Raw genomic sequence first — 20,274 nt, forward strand, 5'->3', positions numbered from 1 at the left:
AGCAAATACAACTTTGGCCACAAGGGGGCACCAAAACTGACAAACCTAAATTTGCTTACTGGGGCTTTAAGTAGAAGTTTCAGGTATTTGCTCTTTACCTTTTCTTTTGTCGTTTCTTCTTCTAAAATTAAATTACAGAAATTATTAACTTTTACTATGTTACCATAAAATTATCAATTTTAAAAGAGGAGCCTATTGATAACAAGTGAGATATCATTCCAAATTTATATATAATTAATATTATTGGTAAATGTGATAAAGTTTTGAACTGACTGACGCATTATTTAACATTGCCACTGAAAAAATAATGGTTGAAATCTGTTGAAAATAAGCGTTTCAATTCTCAACAAACTTTTTACGTCAAGTTACAAAATATTAAATTACCAGTGATTTAGAAGTGAACAAATAAAGTGTAAGAGATTTTTCAAACTTCCTCTGCTCAGAATATTCAGTTACCATCGATAAAGTCCATAAAGTCACGTTAATATAAATATATCAGTTAGGATCCAAGTGAAAAGTTTCAGTCTTTTAAAAATAAATAATAATAAAGTCTAAAAATGTTTAAGAATAAATGTTCATTTCAAAAGAGAGTCAGTTCATCATTAGTTCATTTATTTGGCATTGTAAAGATATTTCATCTGAACTGCATTCATCAAAATATTTGCATAAAACTCCAAATTCTGCTTTTTATAAAAACCAAAGCTTCTTAACGTGCGACATCAGGATCCACAAATTAAAATAAAAAAAGAGTCACGTGATAAAAATCCTGTTAGCTGCAAAAATAAACCTGCAGGTGAGATTAAACATCCACATAATCTGAACTAAAGCGTGGACTACAGGGATTAATGACAGGGGTAGACCTCTAGGGGGCAGCAGAGGCACAGAAGTCTCTCTTTCCTGCAGACCAGCCTGCTCTGTGTTCTGTTGGGATGAAGAGGAGGCAGAAAGTCTGCAGAGATGAAGAAGCGTTGTTGAACAGGTTCCGTACTCTCACAGGTCGGTGCTTCCTCCTGTACGGATCCAAACTGAGGCTGAACTAACTGATTACTCTAAACGGAGGTTAGGAACACGGGACACATAAGTTAAAGATGGAGGAGGAGGAGGAGGAGGAGGATCAGACGTAGTCCCTGGACCGCTTGATGGCACAGCAGAGCATCATGCTGAAGATCATCCCGAAGATCTGAGGAAGACGAGGAGACGGAGAGATGAGGACAGAACTTCAGAACAAAGACGATTTTAAAAAGACAGCAAAGTTTGACTTTAGGATCTGATTGTTGGCTCGAAAGGAAAGAAAAGAAAGAGAGAACAAATAAGAAGAGAGGAGACTAAAAGAAAACAGAGGAAGAGGTAGAAGACATAGGAAGAAAGACACAAGACAATAAGAGGACAGAAAAAGTACAAAAGAAAAGGAAAAGAAGAAAATGACAAAAGAAAAGGAAAAGGGAGACAAAGAAAAAAGACGAGAAAAAGACAGGTAGGAGAAGAAGAGGACATAAATACAGAGAAGACCGAAAAGAAAAAAAGACAACACATTAGACAGAAAAAGAAAAAAATGACAGAAAAACAAACAAAAGAGAAAAGAAACAGATGACAGAAGGAGACAATAAAGACAGGACAGAAAAGAAGACGGGAATTACAATCAGAGAAGACAGAAAAGAAAAAGAGGATGAAAAAAGTCAAAAATGACGGATAAAGACAAATAGGACGTGAGAAGAGAAAGAGAAAAGAAAAGGAAAGGAAAAGGGAGACAGAAAAAAGACGAGAAAAAGACAGGTAGGAGAAGAAGAGGACATAAATACAGAGAAGACAGAAAAGAAAAAAAGACAACACATTAGACAAAGAGGACAGAAAAAGAAAAAAATGACAGATAGACAAATAGGACGGAAAAAGAAGAGAAAGAGATAAAAGGAAAGGAAAAGGGAGACGAAAAGAAAACGAGACAGAAGGGGACAAAAAAGACAGGACAAAGACGAATGACAGGAATTAAAAACAGAAAAATAAGAGAAAGAGAAAATGAAGGAAAAAGGAGACAAAGACGAATGACAAACAGACAGAAGACAAAGGAAGACAGAGAAGAAAGGGATAAAAAAAAGGAAGACTGAAGAAGTAAAAACAAGATGAAGACAGAAAAGAAGCAGGAAAAGGGGGAAAAGACTCGGGGACAAAAAACAAGTAGAAAATAAGGAAAACAATAAAAAGGAGAGAAGGAAAGAGACAAAAGAAAGGTAACTCAGCCATAACAAAAAAGTGAAGGAGGAGAAGAAGAAGAGAAAGAGAGAAAACAGACTCGAGCAGAAAAAAATATTTACTCTGACAACACGATCGGACCGAAGACTTCAAGAGAAGAACTTTAAAACAACAAACGAGTAAAAAAACAACAGAGCTGAAAGAAGAGGACAAACAACAGGAAGTGAAACGACACACAAAGTTTAACTAAATATTAAAAGACTCAATATTTTGAGTTTCAGTGTCCGTATTTCTTTAATCTTAACTTGAGACATTCTGTGAGTGATCCCTGCTTTACTTCTCTTTACTCTTCTCCGATCTGAATCGGTTTCAGTAATCTGGATCGAGTTTGTCGTGGCGAATTACGATCTAAAATCCCAGAAATGTGCGGGAGAACAATGTTTCCCAACAACCAGATGTTCCCTCTATTTGTCCTTAAGGGGGTTCATCGGTTCACGTTCTCACAATCAAGTCCTCACGTCAAAGTGACCTGAGAGGGAAGTTGGCACTACACGTGGTGTTATGTGGTTTCCCAAAAACCACAGATACTCAGGTCAACATGATCTGACACTTCGTATGTGTCCCAGTTGCACAATACGTTGATGGGATGCGAGAAGGGAACCAAGTATTAAGCAGGACCTCAATGTGGGAGGTGGTTGCCACAGTAACTATCAGGATAAACGTAGAACAGTGACGTCGCTGGGAGGACATAAAAGCAGAGGAAAGGATTTGTTTGGGGCGTGTCGTGGAATTTTCATAGTCTTATATATGTGTATGTAAGAATGTTTAACTATTGTATTCTTTCAGTCTAAATGTCATGTTTAGAGTAACTTGTTTCCTATGTCGTCTGTGACGGGCGAGATCGTGTCAGGGTAGTAGTCAAGGTCTCTCCCCCTGCTCCTGTCTTTATCTATGTGTTATGGCCGACTTACTGTCTCCAGAACTAGAGCACAGGTCTTCTTCCCACTTGTTGTGTTCCTATTTTCCAAACATGGTTATCTAACTTTAGTGTCGTCTTCGGGGGGGAATAAATACCATGCCAAGGGTTTTGTCTGTCAGAACTGACTTGGCATTGCACTGCACTCTCCTGCCTGTGTACCGTTATGTTATTTCTCCTTGGCCAAGTTCTACATAAACTATTTCAACGTAAGCCGTCCGAGTCTCCTGAGTCTTCTGTGTCCAGTGTCCAGTTTGTTGCTGAATTCCATCACAGGGCGCTTCTTGGGTTTGGGTCTGTCTGTCCGTCTGTCCAGGATGATCAGAGATTTGAGCTGGATGCTGTAGCTTCAATAAACCCGTAAAGGCTGCAAGTTGATCCTTTCTTCGTGGAATTTAAGTAATAAGTTGATGAACCATCGGGAAAATCCACAACAAGTTCACACCAGATCCACTGAGGACCGCCGGACAGCTGGAGTCATGTGACCGAGGTTTTCTTGCGGTAATCACTGAATCAAGGATTCTCCTCCTGCTCTCCTCATCCATGTTGTCTTTCTGGTCCTCTGAAAACCTCTGACCTGTTGACTCCAGGCCTGGCTCCGTTCTCATTTTGTTTTGGTGAAACCTGACTTCCTGTCCCGCTCCATCTGCTCTGTTGAGATTGATGCCTCGTGCTCCGGCATCCGGCAAAAATAGAAGTCTTGTGTATCTGATCTGGAGGACTCCGACCTGCTGGATCAGAGACGCAGCCGGAACACAGCGGAGCGAATCCAGTGGAAGTTAACACATTGACTGGAATAGAAACCTATCAGATCCGGTGCTGTGATGGATCGGAGACGGATCTGGTGGAATTTGACCCTGAGATGGTCCCCTAAGGAGGTGGTGGAGACCCAAAACAGAGCATAGAGTAGATCGACTTAAGGACTTGCAGTTGTCCGGTGGCTTTCAATGACGACCTCAAAGATAGATAGATAGATAGATAGATAGATAGATAGATAGATAGATAGATAGATAGATAGATAGATAGATAGATAGATAGATAGATAGATAGATAGATAGATAGATAGATAGATAGATAGATAGATTTAAGGAGAGTTTTAGAGCCTCTGTTTTCTCTCTGTAGCCTGAGGAATATCGACCAATCAGGAATGAGCCGGCTTTGGTTGAACGCCAGAAAACCAACATACCCTTTTTGTTACATATTTATCAGTTACTTGTAAAATAGGTGAAAAAAAATTCTGATAATTTAAATATTAATTTGTTTTTGCTAATTTTAGAATGAACTTGACAAGACGGACCGGACACAGATCTGGTGGAATTTAGCCGTCAGCCTTCCTGATGCCAACGCCTTTTTTAGCTCCACCCACTAGAGGACCGAAGATTACTCGACAAGGACTGCTGTACATAAATAAGAACCCAGAGAGGTTTCCAGGAGTCTGATTGGTCGTCACACACTCACCATGATGACGCCGATACCAATGCCGACCCCGCCGATGATGTGCAGTTTGTTGTTGAACATCTCATCGATGGCGGCGGGACAACTCTGAAACGACAGAGACAAGTTAACACCACGGAGCAGAGCGCTGACTTTACCCTGACTTTAGGCCCCTGCATGAGTCGGTCAGCAACCCCGTTTGTAAGCTTACCGTGGTGATGAGGACCTCCAGTCCCTCCTTCTTGGGGCAGATGTCTCTAAGGGCATCGATCACCGTCCCTGTCGGCCCGCAGCAGTCCAGCTGAGAGGAGGAAACGAGACCAACACACGTTTATACATCTGAACGCTTAGGAGGAGTTATTATTGAAGGTTTGACTGATCAGAGAAGAAAGATGGTGTTCAGGCGTTCTTACTCCAAAGTGGATGAGCCTCAGAGTCTCCTTCAGCGCTTCCTGCCTCGTGTCTTTGTAGTTGGTGTAGGTCTGCTTGTAAAACTCCGTCACCTCCTCCACCACCTGAAGACAAAGAGGAGAAGACAACAAGAACATCACAGTCTGAACGCCGACTCTGCACGCCATGCGGGAAACAGAAACGTTAACGTGTTTGTTTTTTTACTCTGTCTTTGTTGGAGAGTCCCCAGATCCCAGCGGCCACCTCCACGGCGAAGATGATGAGCAGGAAGAAGAAGAACTAAACAAAACGACAAGATGGTCACGTTAAAATTCAAAAAGTACTGATGTTTCAATTTGAGATAGGTTTCTTCTGAATCACTCACCAATCCCAGCATGCACGGCGACTCTTTGATGGCACCGCAGCATCCCAGGAAGCCGACGACCATCATGAGCGCCCCCGCTGCGATGAGGATGTACACTCCTGCAGGACGGGAAGACACACGAGGTGATCCAGTGATACTCAGGATGAAGAGAAAACATTTCATTGGCCTGCCGAGGCTTCAAATATGAATCCATGAATACCACGAAACCGTCAAACTAAAGTCAGCGAGAAGAGGGATCAAGAAGTCTGCATCCACTGAAACGTCACATCCGGGGTTCTTGGATTTCCAGTGCTTCTAAATCAAAAGTTTTCCACACCTCTTCCGTCCATATCATCTCATCAAGCTCGATGAAACTTTACATTAAAGCCGCCAATCAAGTGGTAACCTCTGGTTTTTAAAATATGAAGCCAACACAGATGCGTTAAAAACTGCAGTTCCTTGAGTGTCCACTAGGGGCTGGCTGCAGAAACACCAGAAACCACATACACACCCATTCAAAGAAGACGATCTTTACAGCAGAAATAAACATGTTTACAGCCTGGTTCAAAAACAGTTTAGGTCTGGATAGGTCATTTCTCCATCGGCAAACACTGTACAGGGGTGAATTTATTTATGACTCATTATTTTTTAAAGATATTAAGGTTAAAATTTGTCCAAATAAGGGCGTGGCTAACTTAAGGGCGGGAACACTACACTGTTAGCGAGGGGGCTAAAGGCCCCCCTCGACTCCATGCTAGATCAACCAACAGCTAGGTTGAGTTATTATTTCCAATATGGCGACCACCGACGCTACGCTTCAAAACTACCCTTCAGAAACAACCAGACCATCACAGACCGGATCAACAGAGCCTTCAGCCGCTCTGCTCCCCAGCTCTGGAACTCTCTCCCACCTGACCTTCATAACACTGACTCACTCCCACATTTTAAATCTAAACTCAAAACTCATCTGTTTAAACTGGCTTACTCCATCTGACCACAACTCCACTCTCCATTCCTTTAAAACTTTATTAAAATTGTATTTTATTTACTGTTTGTTATTTAAACTCTGTTTTAATGTTGTAAGGTGTCCTTGAGTGTCAAGAAAGGCGCCTATAAATAAAATGTATTATTATTATTCTTATTAGATGGGGGCACCATTGGCCTAGTGGTCTAAGCGCCCCATGTAAAAAGGCCAAAGTCCTTGTCACAGAGGTCCCAGGTTCGACTCCTTGCCTCTACCATTTGCTGCATGTCCTCCCCCTCTCTCCACTCCCCACATTACCCGTCTCTCGTCAGCTGTCCTATCCAATAAAGGCGAAAATTCCTAAAACATAATATTTAAAATAAACAAGAAACAACCAGGTGACATCACTGTCCATGTTTTATACGGTCTATGGCTCCGATATATTGGCATGGTGGAGTAAAGGGATTCATGCCCACAGGACATCACTGATTATGAAAGGACTGTCTCCAAATTCAAGCATAATCTCATCCTTGAAAACCGAGCTATCAAAATCAAGCACTTTCCAAACTTTCAGGACAGACTGCATTCATCTTTATCTTCTCTTCTTTAATTTGCATCAAACATTTGCATGTAGCATCAGAGCTAGTCCTCAGAGATAGTCCAACAGAAGGTTCAGGGTGTGTTTCTGTTATTCAGTCCTGATGTGGTTTTTTTTCCATGTAAGCCAAAGAATCTCATCAAAGTCATAAATCAGGAGGGAATAATGCAATGAGAGTTTCCAAACAACAAGTTAGAGAAGTGACCTTCTGATGTGGTGTTCCAATAATGAATCATAAACATGTGAATGCAGGATAACAAATCAGCAGCAGTGAGGTCATGATTCAGTTAGACAGCCACAGAAATACTCCTCCTCAACCCTCTTCCTCCCAAGCTGTCATTAACATGTTTGTCATTTCAACACAATCCTCCGTCGCCCCGCGGCCCACTCCACTTCTCAGTTTGACGGATGAGGAACACAAAGCGAGGAGGGCGAGCGCCGGTCTGTGTTTCTCCGAGAATACACAAAAAAAGGAGAAACAAAGGCGAGTCTGTGGAGACGTGAAGAATGAGAGCTGTGTGTGGACGGCTCTGCCCGGCAGAGGAGCCGCCTCGCTGCGGACCGCCTGGCCTCAGCTGCCCTCCAAACCTCCTGCTAATGCTTTCTCTGAACCAGGACGTTTCTCGCTTTTAAAGTCTCTGATAGTAAATGAACATCAGCAACATCACATCCAACAAAAAACAGATCAAAGCACATTAATCAGATCATGTTTGACTTACAGTTCAAGCTTTCGGTTTAGGGTTGTTCTCCAGGCAGTGTTGATCATTCAAAAAGCTCTTAGTTTCTCTGCTGAACATTGACTGAGAACAGTCGTTATAAATCCCATAGACTTAAAGGTAAGCTATGTTTATTTTAAATGTAACATCCGGTTACAGAAATAAATTATTGTTGTGCAATCTCCCTCTACTTCTCCGCCTCTACTCCTCTCTGCTCGGCTGTTTTGGTGTTTACGTGCGAGTAACACTCTTGGTTTTGATGCAGGTAAGACTACCTTCTGATAAGACTAACCTCCAAGAGTATAAGATGCACTTTTAATACTTTTCCTGTCTTCTAAAAGTGAGCAGCTTCCTTTATACTGGTACAACAAAAGGCTTTTAAAGTTTCAGCCCTGTTTACCTGGAATGATGTGCAGAAGGACTTGAAACTGACACATCTTGTAACTCTGGGGGAATTCAAGTCACTAACAAAAGACAGAGAAACATGCTCCATTGGATCTTGTAATTGCACTGTGTAATCATGTAACCATGTGAAACTGGGACCGTATTCTATTTGTGTTGTTTTGTGTGCTTGTTGTGTTGTAACCTGTTTTGTGCTGCAGTCTTGGCCAGGTCACTCTTGAAAAAGAGGTTTTAAATCTCAATGAGTCTCTTACCTGGTTAAAGAAAGAAAGAAAGAAAGAAAGAAGACAACCAATACGCTAGTGCTGTTATTTTACTGTTTTATGGTATTGTACCAAGAAGATGGCGCTCTAAGGAGTGAGGGACTGCTAATATGTGCATAGCATGCTGCGTACCTGGTTAGCAGGGTCATAATTATGCATGTCCAGCAGTTATATGCTACTAAGTAAATATTGGTGGGTGACAGGAGCTCAGTCTTCAGTAAGGACTTGGCTTGGAAACTGGATGGTCGCTTGTTCAAGTCCTGGTGTGGACCAAGTTTGGTTATAAGGCTGGTAGCTGGACAGGTGCTAGCTCACTTCCTGAGGACTGTCGAGATGGTGGTTTGATCAGTTTAAAACAAGTGACCAGCAGGGGGGGATGAGCTAAAGTACCGTACTGGTAGCTAGCAGGACGTTGAAAACGTTGAAGACCGTAGCAGAAAGAGCTACACAGCTGCTTAGAAAGTGCACATTGCTGAATGTAATGAAAGTCTACATGTGGGGTAGCCTCGAAAAACATTCATCTCCATCTTTCTGTGCACATGTCTGGATTTATGCGTCTAAATGTAAATTAATGACACTGTTTTTGACATAATGACACTGTTGAAGCCTTTCAGAGGAGAGGTGAAGCGTCTTCAAGAATTTCTACCAGTCCAGTTGCCTTACAGATCAAGCTTTGGATTACCATGACCTGGATGACTGAGAACCTTCACAGACAAATAATGACACTGTTTTTCCTCAGAACAGGGACCACAAACAGCTTCTACATGAAGAGTGAATAAGTCTCACCAGTGAAGAAGACTGTCGGCGACTCATCTCCTTCAAACAGTCCGACTGTCCTGGAGTCGAAACGCAGCCATAGACCGACAGCAAGCACTGCAGTACCTGCCAGCTGGAAGAGAGAGAGAGAACATGCATGAAGGGTCACAGATAAAAGACAGAACAGGGGACTTTAATGGTTGACTGGTAACAGACGATCTCTCAGAGCGTCTGTGCGGTGAGTTTCAGCAGAAACACACTTATTTGCTCAAGATGCATTAAAAGTCAGGTTTATTCCACCAAACATTCACCTCTGAAGATAAAACATCAACATGTTGTTTGAAAATGAACATGCACTTGGTTTTTCTTCAGTCTGTGAATATTTTGTTTGAGAGTTGGGAGAATGATGTTCATTTCACTCAAACACAAACACATGGACAGCTTGTGAGGCCAAAATCCAGATCAGCCAGGGGTCAGATTACTGGGATGGACTGGTCTTCAGTTAAACAGAGTGCTAAAGGTTAAAAAAAAAGAATGCAGCCAAACATGCTCCAAACATCTCCCCCTCACATTCCCCTGAACAACCAACCCACCCTGAAAATCCTGATCCACAACCAGCTCCTCAACTTGAACCAAGAAAATAAACTATTTCTAAAATCTGTTCAGGGTATTCACACAATCCCACATTTAACACAATGAGTCTGAGAGCACACGAAACATAATGATGTGTGTGTTTGTCTCCACAGCAACCTCAAAACACAAGTTTGTCAACTCTTTGTTGCCGCCCAAATAACTCCCGACATGTCTCCTCAGCGTAACTCTGACGTCTGTTGTTGTGCTCGGAGAGATAACACCGGCACACGAAGCTGCCGCGCTAACTGGCAGCATTATGCCCAAACATGTTCTCACGAGCTTCACACCACAGACAGCTGACCCTGAATCAGAACAAAACATCCTCACGTCAGCTCGAGGAGGGGAAATATGAGAGTGCTGAATCATTCTGGACACACTTTTTATCAAACCATCCCAAATTATGATGCCAAACTAGGACAAATAAAGAGGTTTGTTCTTCCCTTCAGACCCTGAGATGTCCCTGGAGTCGTTCAGAAGACAGTCACTTTTGTGTTCTTTTCTAAAGTTTTGGTTCTTCCTGAAACTTTATCCTGCTTTTAGGTCCCAGGTAAATCAGTTTTATAAGAAAGGAAACACCTGAATCATCTTCCTTAGTGCGACATGAACATGGAAAGTTTTGTGGGATTCAAGAACTACCTGATATGATTTTATTCCCAGTTAGGTACAGCCGAGTTCTCAGTGGGAGTACAGACCTCCCTGTCAGCATTCTTCAGTTTAAAAACATAGAAAAGGTGTGGAAGCCACCTGTGATTAGACGCTGAAAACTAGCTTAAGGTGGGACGTTTTTGAGCGTCTCCAGATTTCCCCCAAAAAAATCTGCCTCTAACACAAGATTCACACACATATAAACTTCTAGGCCATTAATGCCCCGAGCTTGAATTCTTAGCTATCATTGCTCTCTTTCTCTCTCTTATTCTCCTCTATCCCTCTCTCCAACACAGACTCAGTCTCAGCAGATGTGTGTCTACCATGAGTCTGGTCCTGCTGGAGGTTTCTGCCTGTTAAAGGACGTTTGTCCTTGCCACTGGAACTTGCTAAATGCTGCAAAGTGCTCTGCTCATGGTGGATTAAGATAATAATAATAATACATTTTATTTATAAAAGCGCTTTAAAAGTTTCTCCAAGACACTTTATAGGAAAAGGTGAGTGAGGGAGAGAATCTGAGGTGTTGGGGGAGAGAGTTCCAGAGGGTGGGGGCAGCGACAGAGAAGGCCCTGTCCCCCCAGGTTCGGTGCTTGGGTTTGGTGGGAGGGGTGAGGAGGTTGGCATTAGTGGAGCGGAGGTTGCGGGAGGGATTGTATGGCTGCAGAAGGTCGGTGAGATCAGACTAGCCTGATTTTGTAATCCGCTGCTAAGAAAGTGTAGCAACACTGTCCGAATAAAAGCTGCTCATATTGCTCCCTTGTCCCGTAGGTTCCTCCAACCTGCTGCTACAACTACTACTATCCATCTCCCCACTATCATCTCTCTCTCTCTTCATCTCCCTCTATCCCTCTCTCCAACACGGCCTCAGCAGATGTGTGTCTAACATGAGTCTGGTCCTGCTGGAGGTTTCTGCCTATTAAAGGAAGTTTGTCCTTGCCACTGTAACTTGCTAAATGGCTTTTGTGATAAAGTTTATAGTTAGAGCTGGCTCTGGCTTGGACCAGGTCTTAGTAATGCTGCTATAGACTTAGACTGACACACTGGGATCCTGTCTTTCCCTCTCTCTGCCTGTCTCTTACTTTAACTCTTCCTGTCCCATTAAAGTTACTAACCATAGACCTTTCTGGAGTCCCTGAGCTCCCTTGTCCCTTAGGTTCCTCCAACCTGCTCCTGCAGACATGCCAGACTCCAGCTGCTACAACTACTACTATCCATCTCCCCACTATCATCTCTCTCTCTCTTCATCTCCCTCTATCCCTCTCTCCAACACGGCCTCAGCAGATGTGTGTCTAACATGAGTCTGGTCCTGCTGGAGGTTTCTGCCTATTAAAGGAAGTTTGTCCTTGCCACTGTAACTTGCTAAATGGCTTTTGTGATAAAGTTTATAGTTAGAGCTGGCTCTGGCTTGGACCAGGTCTTAGTAATGCTGCTATAGACTTAGACTGACACACTGGGATCCTGTCTTTCCCTCTCTCCCCTCTCTCTGCCTGTCTCTTACTTTAACTCTTCCTGTCCCATTAAAGTTACTAACCATAGACCTTTCTGGAGTCCCTGAGCTCCCTTGTCCCTTAGGTTCCTCCAACCTGCTCCTGCAGACATGCCAGACTCCAGCTGCTACAACTACTACTATCCATCTCCCCACTATCATCTCTCTCTCTCTTCATCTCCCTCTATCCCTCTCTCCAGCACGGTCTCAGCAGATGTGTGTCTAACATGAGTCTGGTCCTGCTGGAGGTTTCTGCCTGTTAAAGGAAGTTTGTCCTTGCCACTGTAACTTGCTAAATGCTGCAAAGTGCTCTGCTCATGGTGGATTAAGATGAGATCAGACTGAGTTCTGTCTGTAAGATGGGACTGGATCTGATCCTGTCTTGATGTTGGGTCTTTGTTAATAGTAGAACATAGAGTACGGTCTAGACCTGCTCTGTTTGGAAAGAGTCTTGAGATAACGTTTGTTGGGATTTGGCGCTATATAAATAAAGATTTGTTTGATTAACGACTAAACAAAAGATGCCTGTTGCCACACATTCCAGATAGTTTATTTAACCGAAGTACTTCCTCCAACGAGGCAGATACTCAATCATTAAGGATTTTGGGGTGGCCGGATTCTAAGCTGGGTCGAAGCTACCCCCTGGAAACGCCCCTGCTACATTTTAGCATGCTGAAAGGGTTAATGCTCCATTTGTTCGTGGACTAATAATCAACAGTTCAGACACGTAGCGTAAATTGTACTCCTGCTGTGTCTCAATGTTTGAAGACCCGGAGGACATTTTGGCTCCGTGTTTACATCCAGGCGACACTGAGGAGACTTTACCTCACAGCGTTTCAGTCCTTCAAGTTTTTCAAGTCCAAACAAACAAAAACAGGATTTTAATAAATGACTCTCCTCCTTTAAAGAGTTTATAGAGCGCTCTAAAATCACAATGAATGAAACGTAAAGCCACATTTTGAGCTCCAGGTTACATATTTAAGTCATGATGTATGACGAGGTGTGTCTGTGTAATCCTGACTACACTGTTACACACAGAGGCGGCAAGACAGTGCAGAGATTAGTCAGCGTTTACATGCTGAGGTGTTGTGATGACAGATCTGAAGGCGCGGTGCATCGTGACTTTGGTTTTTGAAAGTTTTGTTGAATCTGCTCTCCTCCCTCTTTCTCAAAAAGTTCTCTTTGAATTCTTTTCATATACTGCTTCTGGATGTTTCCTTTTCTCTTTAAGGACATCCTCTGGATAACCGGACTCATTAATCCCCTGACTTTATTTTAAAATGCCTCCAGGGGACTAATAACGCTTTTTGAATTGACTCGTCTAGGTCTTAAGTTTCGAGGGTTGTATTACGACCATCAAGTGTTATATTTTAAATCATTTCAGGACTATAAAAAAATAACAACAATAACAAAAGCTAAGAAGATTTAAATATCCCACTCAATTTGAAGTGTGTTACACTTTAAAGTCAAAGAAATACACAGGAATAACATATTTTTGATGTTTTAATGTTAGAAGTTAAAAAGTATGAATAATGGGGTGAAAAGCACCCCACTTTGCAGGGCCACCCCTACAAAAGTCAGAACCTGAGTTTGCCCCTCCAGTCTGAAAGCCTGGCTCCGCCCCTGCTGCTGTATCAGGTCTAATCCAGTGACCATCATCTCCATGTAGGAGAACATACACTAATCTAATCTGATGTTCATGTTTCAGGAGGTTTGGCTTTCCTGAGTCACTGCTCTGATGTTTACTCTGCTGTCATCTCGTTTGTCCACATATAGCCGTCTGCGGCATCATTACACTCTCAAACTGTAGACTCAAACTATCAAAACAGTCATTACACCTGAGCTAACAGTCGGTGAGTGTTCCTCTAACACTGTAATCACAGAATCACAGTAACAGCTCAGCAGGCTGTGAGGATGTGAGCGACACATCTCCAGCTGAATAACTTCAGAGATATTACTCTCACCATGTGATCAGTTCTGACAGACATGCTCTCTCCTTTTCTCAGACTCTGGGATAACAGACGTTTGCAAACAAAGGAAGTTAACTCTGAGCGATGAGAACACACCAAACTAGATTGAGTAACTCCTGTGTGTTTTTAGAAACATGCCTGAAGCGAAGCAGCCTCTGTGATTAAAGGTCTACCTTTTCAGTCTCTCTTTTAACTGAGCCTTATTCCATGTTACTGTATTTATTTTTTTATCTTGTTCAAATTTTAGTCAATTTTAAGTCACATCAAGCTGATTTTAACTATTAAAGACACATATACAGTGTCTATTCAGTTTTATTTATTTGTATTTATTCTTTAATTTATTGTGGATTATTTGACTATTTATTTATTATTAATCCGATCTTTTAATCTTATGATTTTTGCATTTTACCTCTCAGAGTTTTAATATTTTATTCTGTTTTACTTTGCTGTGGTTTAATCTTTTAGGGTTGTATTATCTTATCACTTTATTTTATTTTGGCGAGCTTAATTTCCCATCTTGAGTTTTAAAATGTTATTTTTCCTCCAGATATCATGACAGCGTTTCCTCAGTTCATCAGCAACTTATTTTTCATAGTTTTATTTGAATTATTATTCTTAATAATTGTATTAGAGTAGCAGAAGTCAGGGAATTTAACAAACCAAAAACCAACATGGTGACAAACATTGGATCACAACGTCTCACCTTTACACCTGTATTTAAATCTGATTGGAGAACAGCAGTCATCACTGAATGAGTCGGTGATGATGAATCATGAATGAAGCAGCTGGTGCCGATAAGGTTACTCTAGTTCAAACTGACTTGTGTAACTCGTCTAAAGCTACTATAAGGAGTTTTTAGTAAGTTATGAAACAGACTGAAGTTAGCAGTGATGCCTCTTTATCACCTACAAAAACAAACAAGACCATTATAACAACTCTTATTATTTCTATGTAGATTATTTTAAATGTCTGGAATCTATTGTGGGAGGTAGGCATCAGACATAAAGCTCCTGACAAAAAATTCTGATACTTTTTTTGTCCGCAATGTACGGCCACTTCGTCCTCAGGGGGCGCCAAATTCAACTGAAGCCAAAAGTTACTCACTGTAGCTTCAATTTACCGATAAATACAAACACAAGCCTTTGACGCTTATTTGTCTAACAGCTAATATAAATACTTTAATATGTAGGATGTATGTCAGCTCTCTTACTTCACCTTTAAAGCTTCAGGCACATAAGCTATCTGTGTTTCATGACATGATGGTTAAAAGCTGTTGATTCCACCACTTTAAATTTATTCTAAAGGACATCTATTGACTAATTTGAATATTTTTTGTCCTTTAAGTCAATTTAAAGTCATCAAAGTTAAGTTACAACACCAACAAGACAATTAGCACAACACTGACAATTTCTACAGTTAATTTAAATGTCTGGAATCCATGGTGGGGGGGTAGGTGTCAGACATCAAGCAGCCAAAACTGCCCTTTAGATAACTTATATGGTAATAATTCTCTTTGAGGGGAGGTGGACATGTTTTATGGTCGTAAAGTAATGAGATGTAATACCATTTAGTCCTCAGGGGGCGCCAAAGTCAACACAAACCAAAAGTTACTTACTGGAGCTTTAATTTACAGATAAATACAAACACAAGCCTCTTAAGCTTATTTGTCTAACAGCTAATATAAATCCTTTAAATATATATGATGTATGTCAGCTCTCTTACTTCACCTTTAAAGCTTCAGGCACATGAGTTATCTGTGTTTCATGAAGTGACGGTTAAAAGCTGTTCTGCAACTTTAAAAGGATATTTATTTACCAATTGGACAATTTTTTGTCCCTTAAGTCAATTAAAAAGAAGAAAAACTCTTAAAAGCTTGAAGTTAAGTCTTGAAGGTGCTTCACTTTGTTTGATCACAGACCATAAATGAACAATATTTAAAAGCACCACATTGTCCAAGTCGAGAATCTGAAGCCGGGGGGCATTTAATGTCACAGCTCAATAAAATCATGTGACTTAATCCTGAATTATTCCAGCTGTAACATCCACCAGATGTTATCACATTTGACAAACAGCTCAGAGAGTATTCCAGTTATTAAATCTGAACATCAAGTAGTCAGAAAATGTTTCACACCGCCACAAAGATCATCACATGTGCTTTAAAGTCATGCCAGAGACCGCTTTGTCAGAACATGAGCCAATTTTTCCAGTTTCACAGTTTGCTGAAGTCACAGAGAGGCAGCACACACACCCAGGTGGATTCAACGACCTAATTCTGCAGGTTTCAGTCTGAAGGTTTGTTCCAGATTTGATTAGTTCAGCTGTTTATGTTAACCTCAAACAGAAGCGGGAAACCGTAGTGTGGGTTTAGACTTTCCTGTAGCTGCCTTAGTTTCACTCATCATTTAAAATATTGTTAAAAAACAACCCAGACTCAACTTCAAGGTAACAAACAACTCAAAGTAAAGAAGAAGGAAGATTCAAAGCTTATTCTTACTCCCCTTTCTCAATCACTGAACCTGTTCTGACCTGAAAGAAAGCAACAAAACCCCTCAAACACACCGACGAGTGTCATATATCAACCACAGTACACATTGTGTAAGTGACGCTACATACCCAGAAGAGAAAGTTGAATATAAACATCAGGTACTTGATGCACTGTAGTCCCCCCATGGCTTCAGATTCAGTTGTTCTTTAAGAGGATAAGTCCAAACACAAAAGTTCCCTGCTCGAGAGTGACACCGTCTCCTGAACCCGTGGGAAGAAGAATGAAAAGGAGAGGAGTCTAGCTGCTGGATTTTTGTGTGAGCCACACCCTTAGCTCTGCTCACCTGGGTGTACTCAGAGAGAGGAAGAGGAGGAGGAGGAGGAGGGGGAGGACTCACAAAGAGAGCAGAGGGGGGGAGGTTCTGCTTCAGGGGGGTTTAAGCAGACACATCAGAGGTGCAAATCAGGGCAGGTGAGAGCAATTAACATGCAGGTATATTAGTATGGAGGATGCATGTGTGAAAAAGTGCTGCTTTAGATCAACAGAGTCAGAACAGGAAGCAGGAAGGGGAAGAAATAAAGCAGAAGCACTGCGGCTGCTGACAAGACACAAACATGAACACAAACATAATAAGTAAAACCTATAGAATGTAGAGGAAGAGGTCAATCAATCTTTATTTTTAAGCACCAAATCACAACAAATCCTCGGGGAATCCACAGGATGCGTGTGCGCCGCGTTACGGCTGCGACACGGCTCTGCTCCGTCCCGGGGCTTTCGCCCTGGTCCATAGGATGCGTGTTTGGAGCGGCGCGCACTCCGGAGCAGGAAACTCAAGATCCCTCGAGAACTCCAAAACGCGCGAGAACAACACAGTATAAACTTTTCCTCGTCCATGGTGTCGGATATCTTTTGAGACTGACGTCTGGCCCGATGCCACAGGTTATGACGTAATGTTGAAGAAGTGGTGAAATTTACGATCTTGTGTTTGCACATGGTGTTTATTTTGAAAGTGAGCGGATGTTGCATACGATCCTCGTGCCTGACTTCCGGGATAGTTCGATCATTTCTGTGTCGATTGACGCGTGCTGGGCGCGGGGAGCGGCGAAAATAGACTCCCCGCGTATCTCTGGCAGAGCGGCGCGGCGGAACGCTCCAGAGACGGAGCTGAGACGCGCCGCAGCGCGCCCTGTGGACTCTAGAGCATTGACTTGAATGGGAACCTATTTGCTGCGACGTGCGCGGCGCAGCCGTAACGTAACGCGACACATCCTAGCAGGTCTAGACCGTACTCTATGTTCGATTACTAACAAAGACCCAACATCAAGACCGGATCAGATCCAGTGCCATCTTCCAGACAGGACTCAGTCTGATCTCATCTTAATCCACCATGAGCAGAGCACTTTGCAGCATTTAGCAAATTACAGTGGCAAGGACAAACTTCCTTTAACAGGCAGAAACCTCCAGCAGGACCAGACTCATGTTAGACACACATCTGCTGAGACCATGTTGGAGAGAGGGATAGAGGGAGATGAAGAGAGAGAGAGATGATAGTGGGGAGATGGATAGTACTAGTTGTAGCAGCTGGAGTCTGGCACGTCCACAGCAGCAGGAACCTACGAGACAAGGGAGCTCAGGGACTCCAGAAAGGTCTAAGCCTATAGCAGTCTGAACCTTTAGCAGTCTAAGCCTATAGCAGTCTAAGCCTATAGCAGTCTGAACCTTTAGCAGTCTAAGCCTATAGCAGTCTGAACCTTTAGCAGTCTAAGCCTATAGCAGTTTAAGCCTATAGCAGTCTAAGCCTAAAGCAGTCTGAACCTTTATCAGTCTAAGCCTAAAGCAGTCTGAACCTTTAGCAGTCTAAGCCTATAGCAGTCTAAGCTTAAAGCAGTCTGAACCTATAGCAGTCTAAGCCTAAAGCAGTCTGAACCTATAGCAGTCTGAACCTTTAGCAGTCTAAGCCTATAGCAGTCTAAGCCTATAGCAGTCTGAACCTTTAGCAGTCTAAGCCTATAGCAGTCTGAACCTTTAGCAGTCTAAGCCTATAGCAGTCTAAGCCTATAGCAGTCTAAGCCTAAAGCAGTCTGAACCTTTAGCAGTCTGAACCTTTAGCAGTCTAAGCCTAAAGCAGTCTGAACCTTTAGCAGTCTAAGCCTATAGCAGTCTAAGCCTATAGCAGTCTGAACCTATAGCAGTCTAAGCCTAAAGCAGTCTGAACCTTTAGCAGTCTAAGCCTATAGCAGTCTAAGCCTATAGCAGCATAACTAAGAGCTGGTCCAAGCCTGATCCAGCTCTAACTATAAGCTTTATCAAAAAGGAAAGTCTGAAGCCTGATCTTTAAAGTAGAGAGGGTGTCTGCCTCCCGGACACTGACTGGTAGATGATTCCAAAGGAGAGGGGCCTGATAACTGAAGGCTCTACCTCCCATACTACTTTTAGAGACTTTAGGTACTATAAGCAGGCCTGCATGTTGGGAGCGTGGTGTTCTAGAGGGGTAATAGGGCACAGAATTCAGAGTCTCCTGAGTCTTCCTGAGTCAAGTTTATTGATGAATTCGGAAAGAGTTGTGAAAGTTTTATAATTTCAGAGTCTGAAACAAAGAATCTGTGGAATCTCTCCTGGATTAATGACATTAGGACTAACTGGATTATCTAAACCGATGACGATGAATCATTTCAACCCGGGTTATTGAATGACACGTTCAGAATAATTTTTAATCAGCAGAAAGGATAATCTGCCTCATTGTGGATTATTTAGGATGTGAGAAGAAGCAGGTATTGATGTGGATGAAGAGAAGTGAAAGCTCTACCAGTGTATTCACATAAACACACACACACACACACACACACACACACACACACACACACACACACACACACACACACACACACACACACACCTCCTGGGACTGGGCTTCAGCGTTGTTTGCAGAGGTAAATGGAGCTGCTCTCTGCTCCCAGTAGACCCAGTGAAACCAACAACACCAGCTTTGTTTGAGAGCCTCTCCCTTCTCTCTCCCTTTTCTCTCCCGTCTCTCTCTCTCTCTCTCTCTCTCTCTCCCCCTCTCTCTCTCCCCCTCTCTCTCTCTCTCTCTCTCTCTCTCTCTCTCTCTCTGCAGTTTCACTTCCTTCCCTCACTCCACCCTGAGTGACACATGTGGTTTAGAGTTTGGTTTACGGTCCAGACGAGATGTTAGGGTAAAAAAAAAATAATCTTGACATTTCAGAGACGGAGAGAAGAAAAAGATTCATAAGGAAGAAAGAGTCAAGTGTTGATTTCCCAACCTGTCAGAATGCTCTCTCTGACGCCCCCTGCTGGATTACATCAGCTAACCAACAAAAGATCTCAAGGATGCGAGTCTGAAACTTTGCAATGAGTGAAAAGGTGATCATGTAAACCAGAAACAAAGGTCCGACATCATGCAGACTACATCAACCACGAGCTCTTGCAGGGATGCAGAGTTTGTGTGTGAGACCACAGACCGCTCACCACTCTGACATCTTTGACTTAAAGTCCATCAATCATGTCTTCAGCTTCTTCTCTCTCCATTTTGCAGTCATTGTTGTTCCACATTTCCTGCAGACTGGAGTCCTTGAACCCCCTCTTTATTACAGAACCCCCAAACTGGTGGGGAAACTTTTTGGGGTTTGGGTAGAGTACCTCGCTTTCATCTGTCATCTCCTCTGATGTGGTTTGCGCTGCAGTAGAAGAGATGGCTAGCTTCCTCTTTTGCTCATGCTGCTTCATATTTGTCAAAGCAACAAGCATAAGAACCACATAATCACATTTAATGTTTTTAAAAAAGACTGTTATTGTTGATATCGGTTATTGTGACAGCCGTGTGTCTTTCAGTGTCTTTATCTTTTGATTTGTAGTAAATGATTTGTGGAAAGCTTAAAAATATCAGCTTTAAAGATATTCCCTCCTCTCTTTGTTTAAAGGATGTTTCAGAGAAGCAGGCCAGGAAGGTATTTTTCAAAGAAGGCTGAATGCTGGTGGTGCTAGCTC

The 20,274-nt window shown here is 42.4% G+C and overlaps 1 protein-coding gene across 1 annotated transcript; it reads right to left on the reverse strand.

Moving 5' to 3' along the window:
• Positions 1-591: 591 nt before the first annotated feature.
• On the reverse strand, positions 592-16,665 carry LOC117805205 (CD9 antigen-like). Its single transcript, XM_034673868.1, has 8 exons — positions 16,398-16,665; positions 9,081-9,183; positions 5,373-5,470; positions 5,213-5,287; positions 5,011-5,112; positions 4,809-4,898; positions 4,622-4,705; positions 592-1,180 (listed from the first exon to the last, which is right to left on the reverse strand). Exons 1-8 carry the CDS (start codon positions 16,452-16,454, stop codon positions 1,115-1,117), a joined length of 675 nt encoding a protein of 224 aa, XP_034529759.1. The 5' UTR covers positions 16,455-16,665; the 3' UTR covers positions 592-1,114.
• Between the last annotated feature and the right edge of the window lie 3,609 nt (positions 16,666-20,274).

Source organism: Notolabrus celidotus, chromosome 21, assembly GCF_009762535.1.
Source record: "Notolabrus celidotus isolate fNotCel1 chromosome 21, fNotCel1.pri, whole genome shotgun sequence".
Lineage (NCBI taxonomy): Eukaryota > Metazoa > Chordata > Actinopteri > Labriformes > Labridae > Notolabrus > Notolabrus celidotus.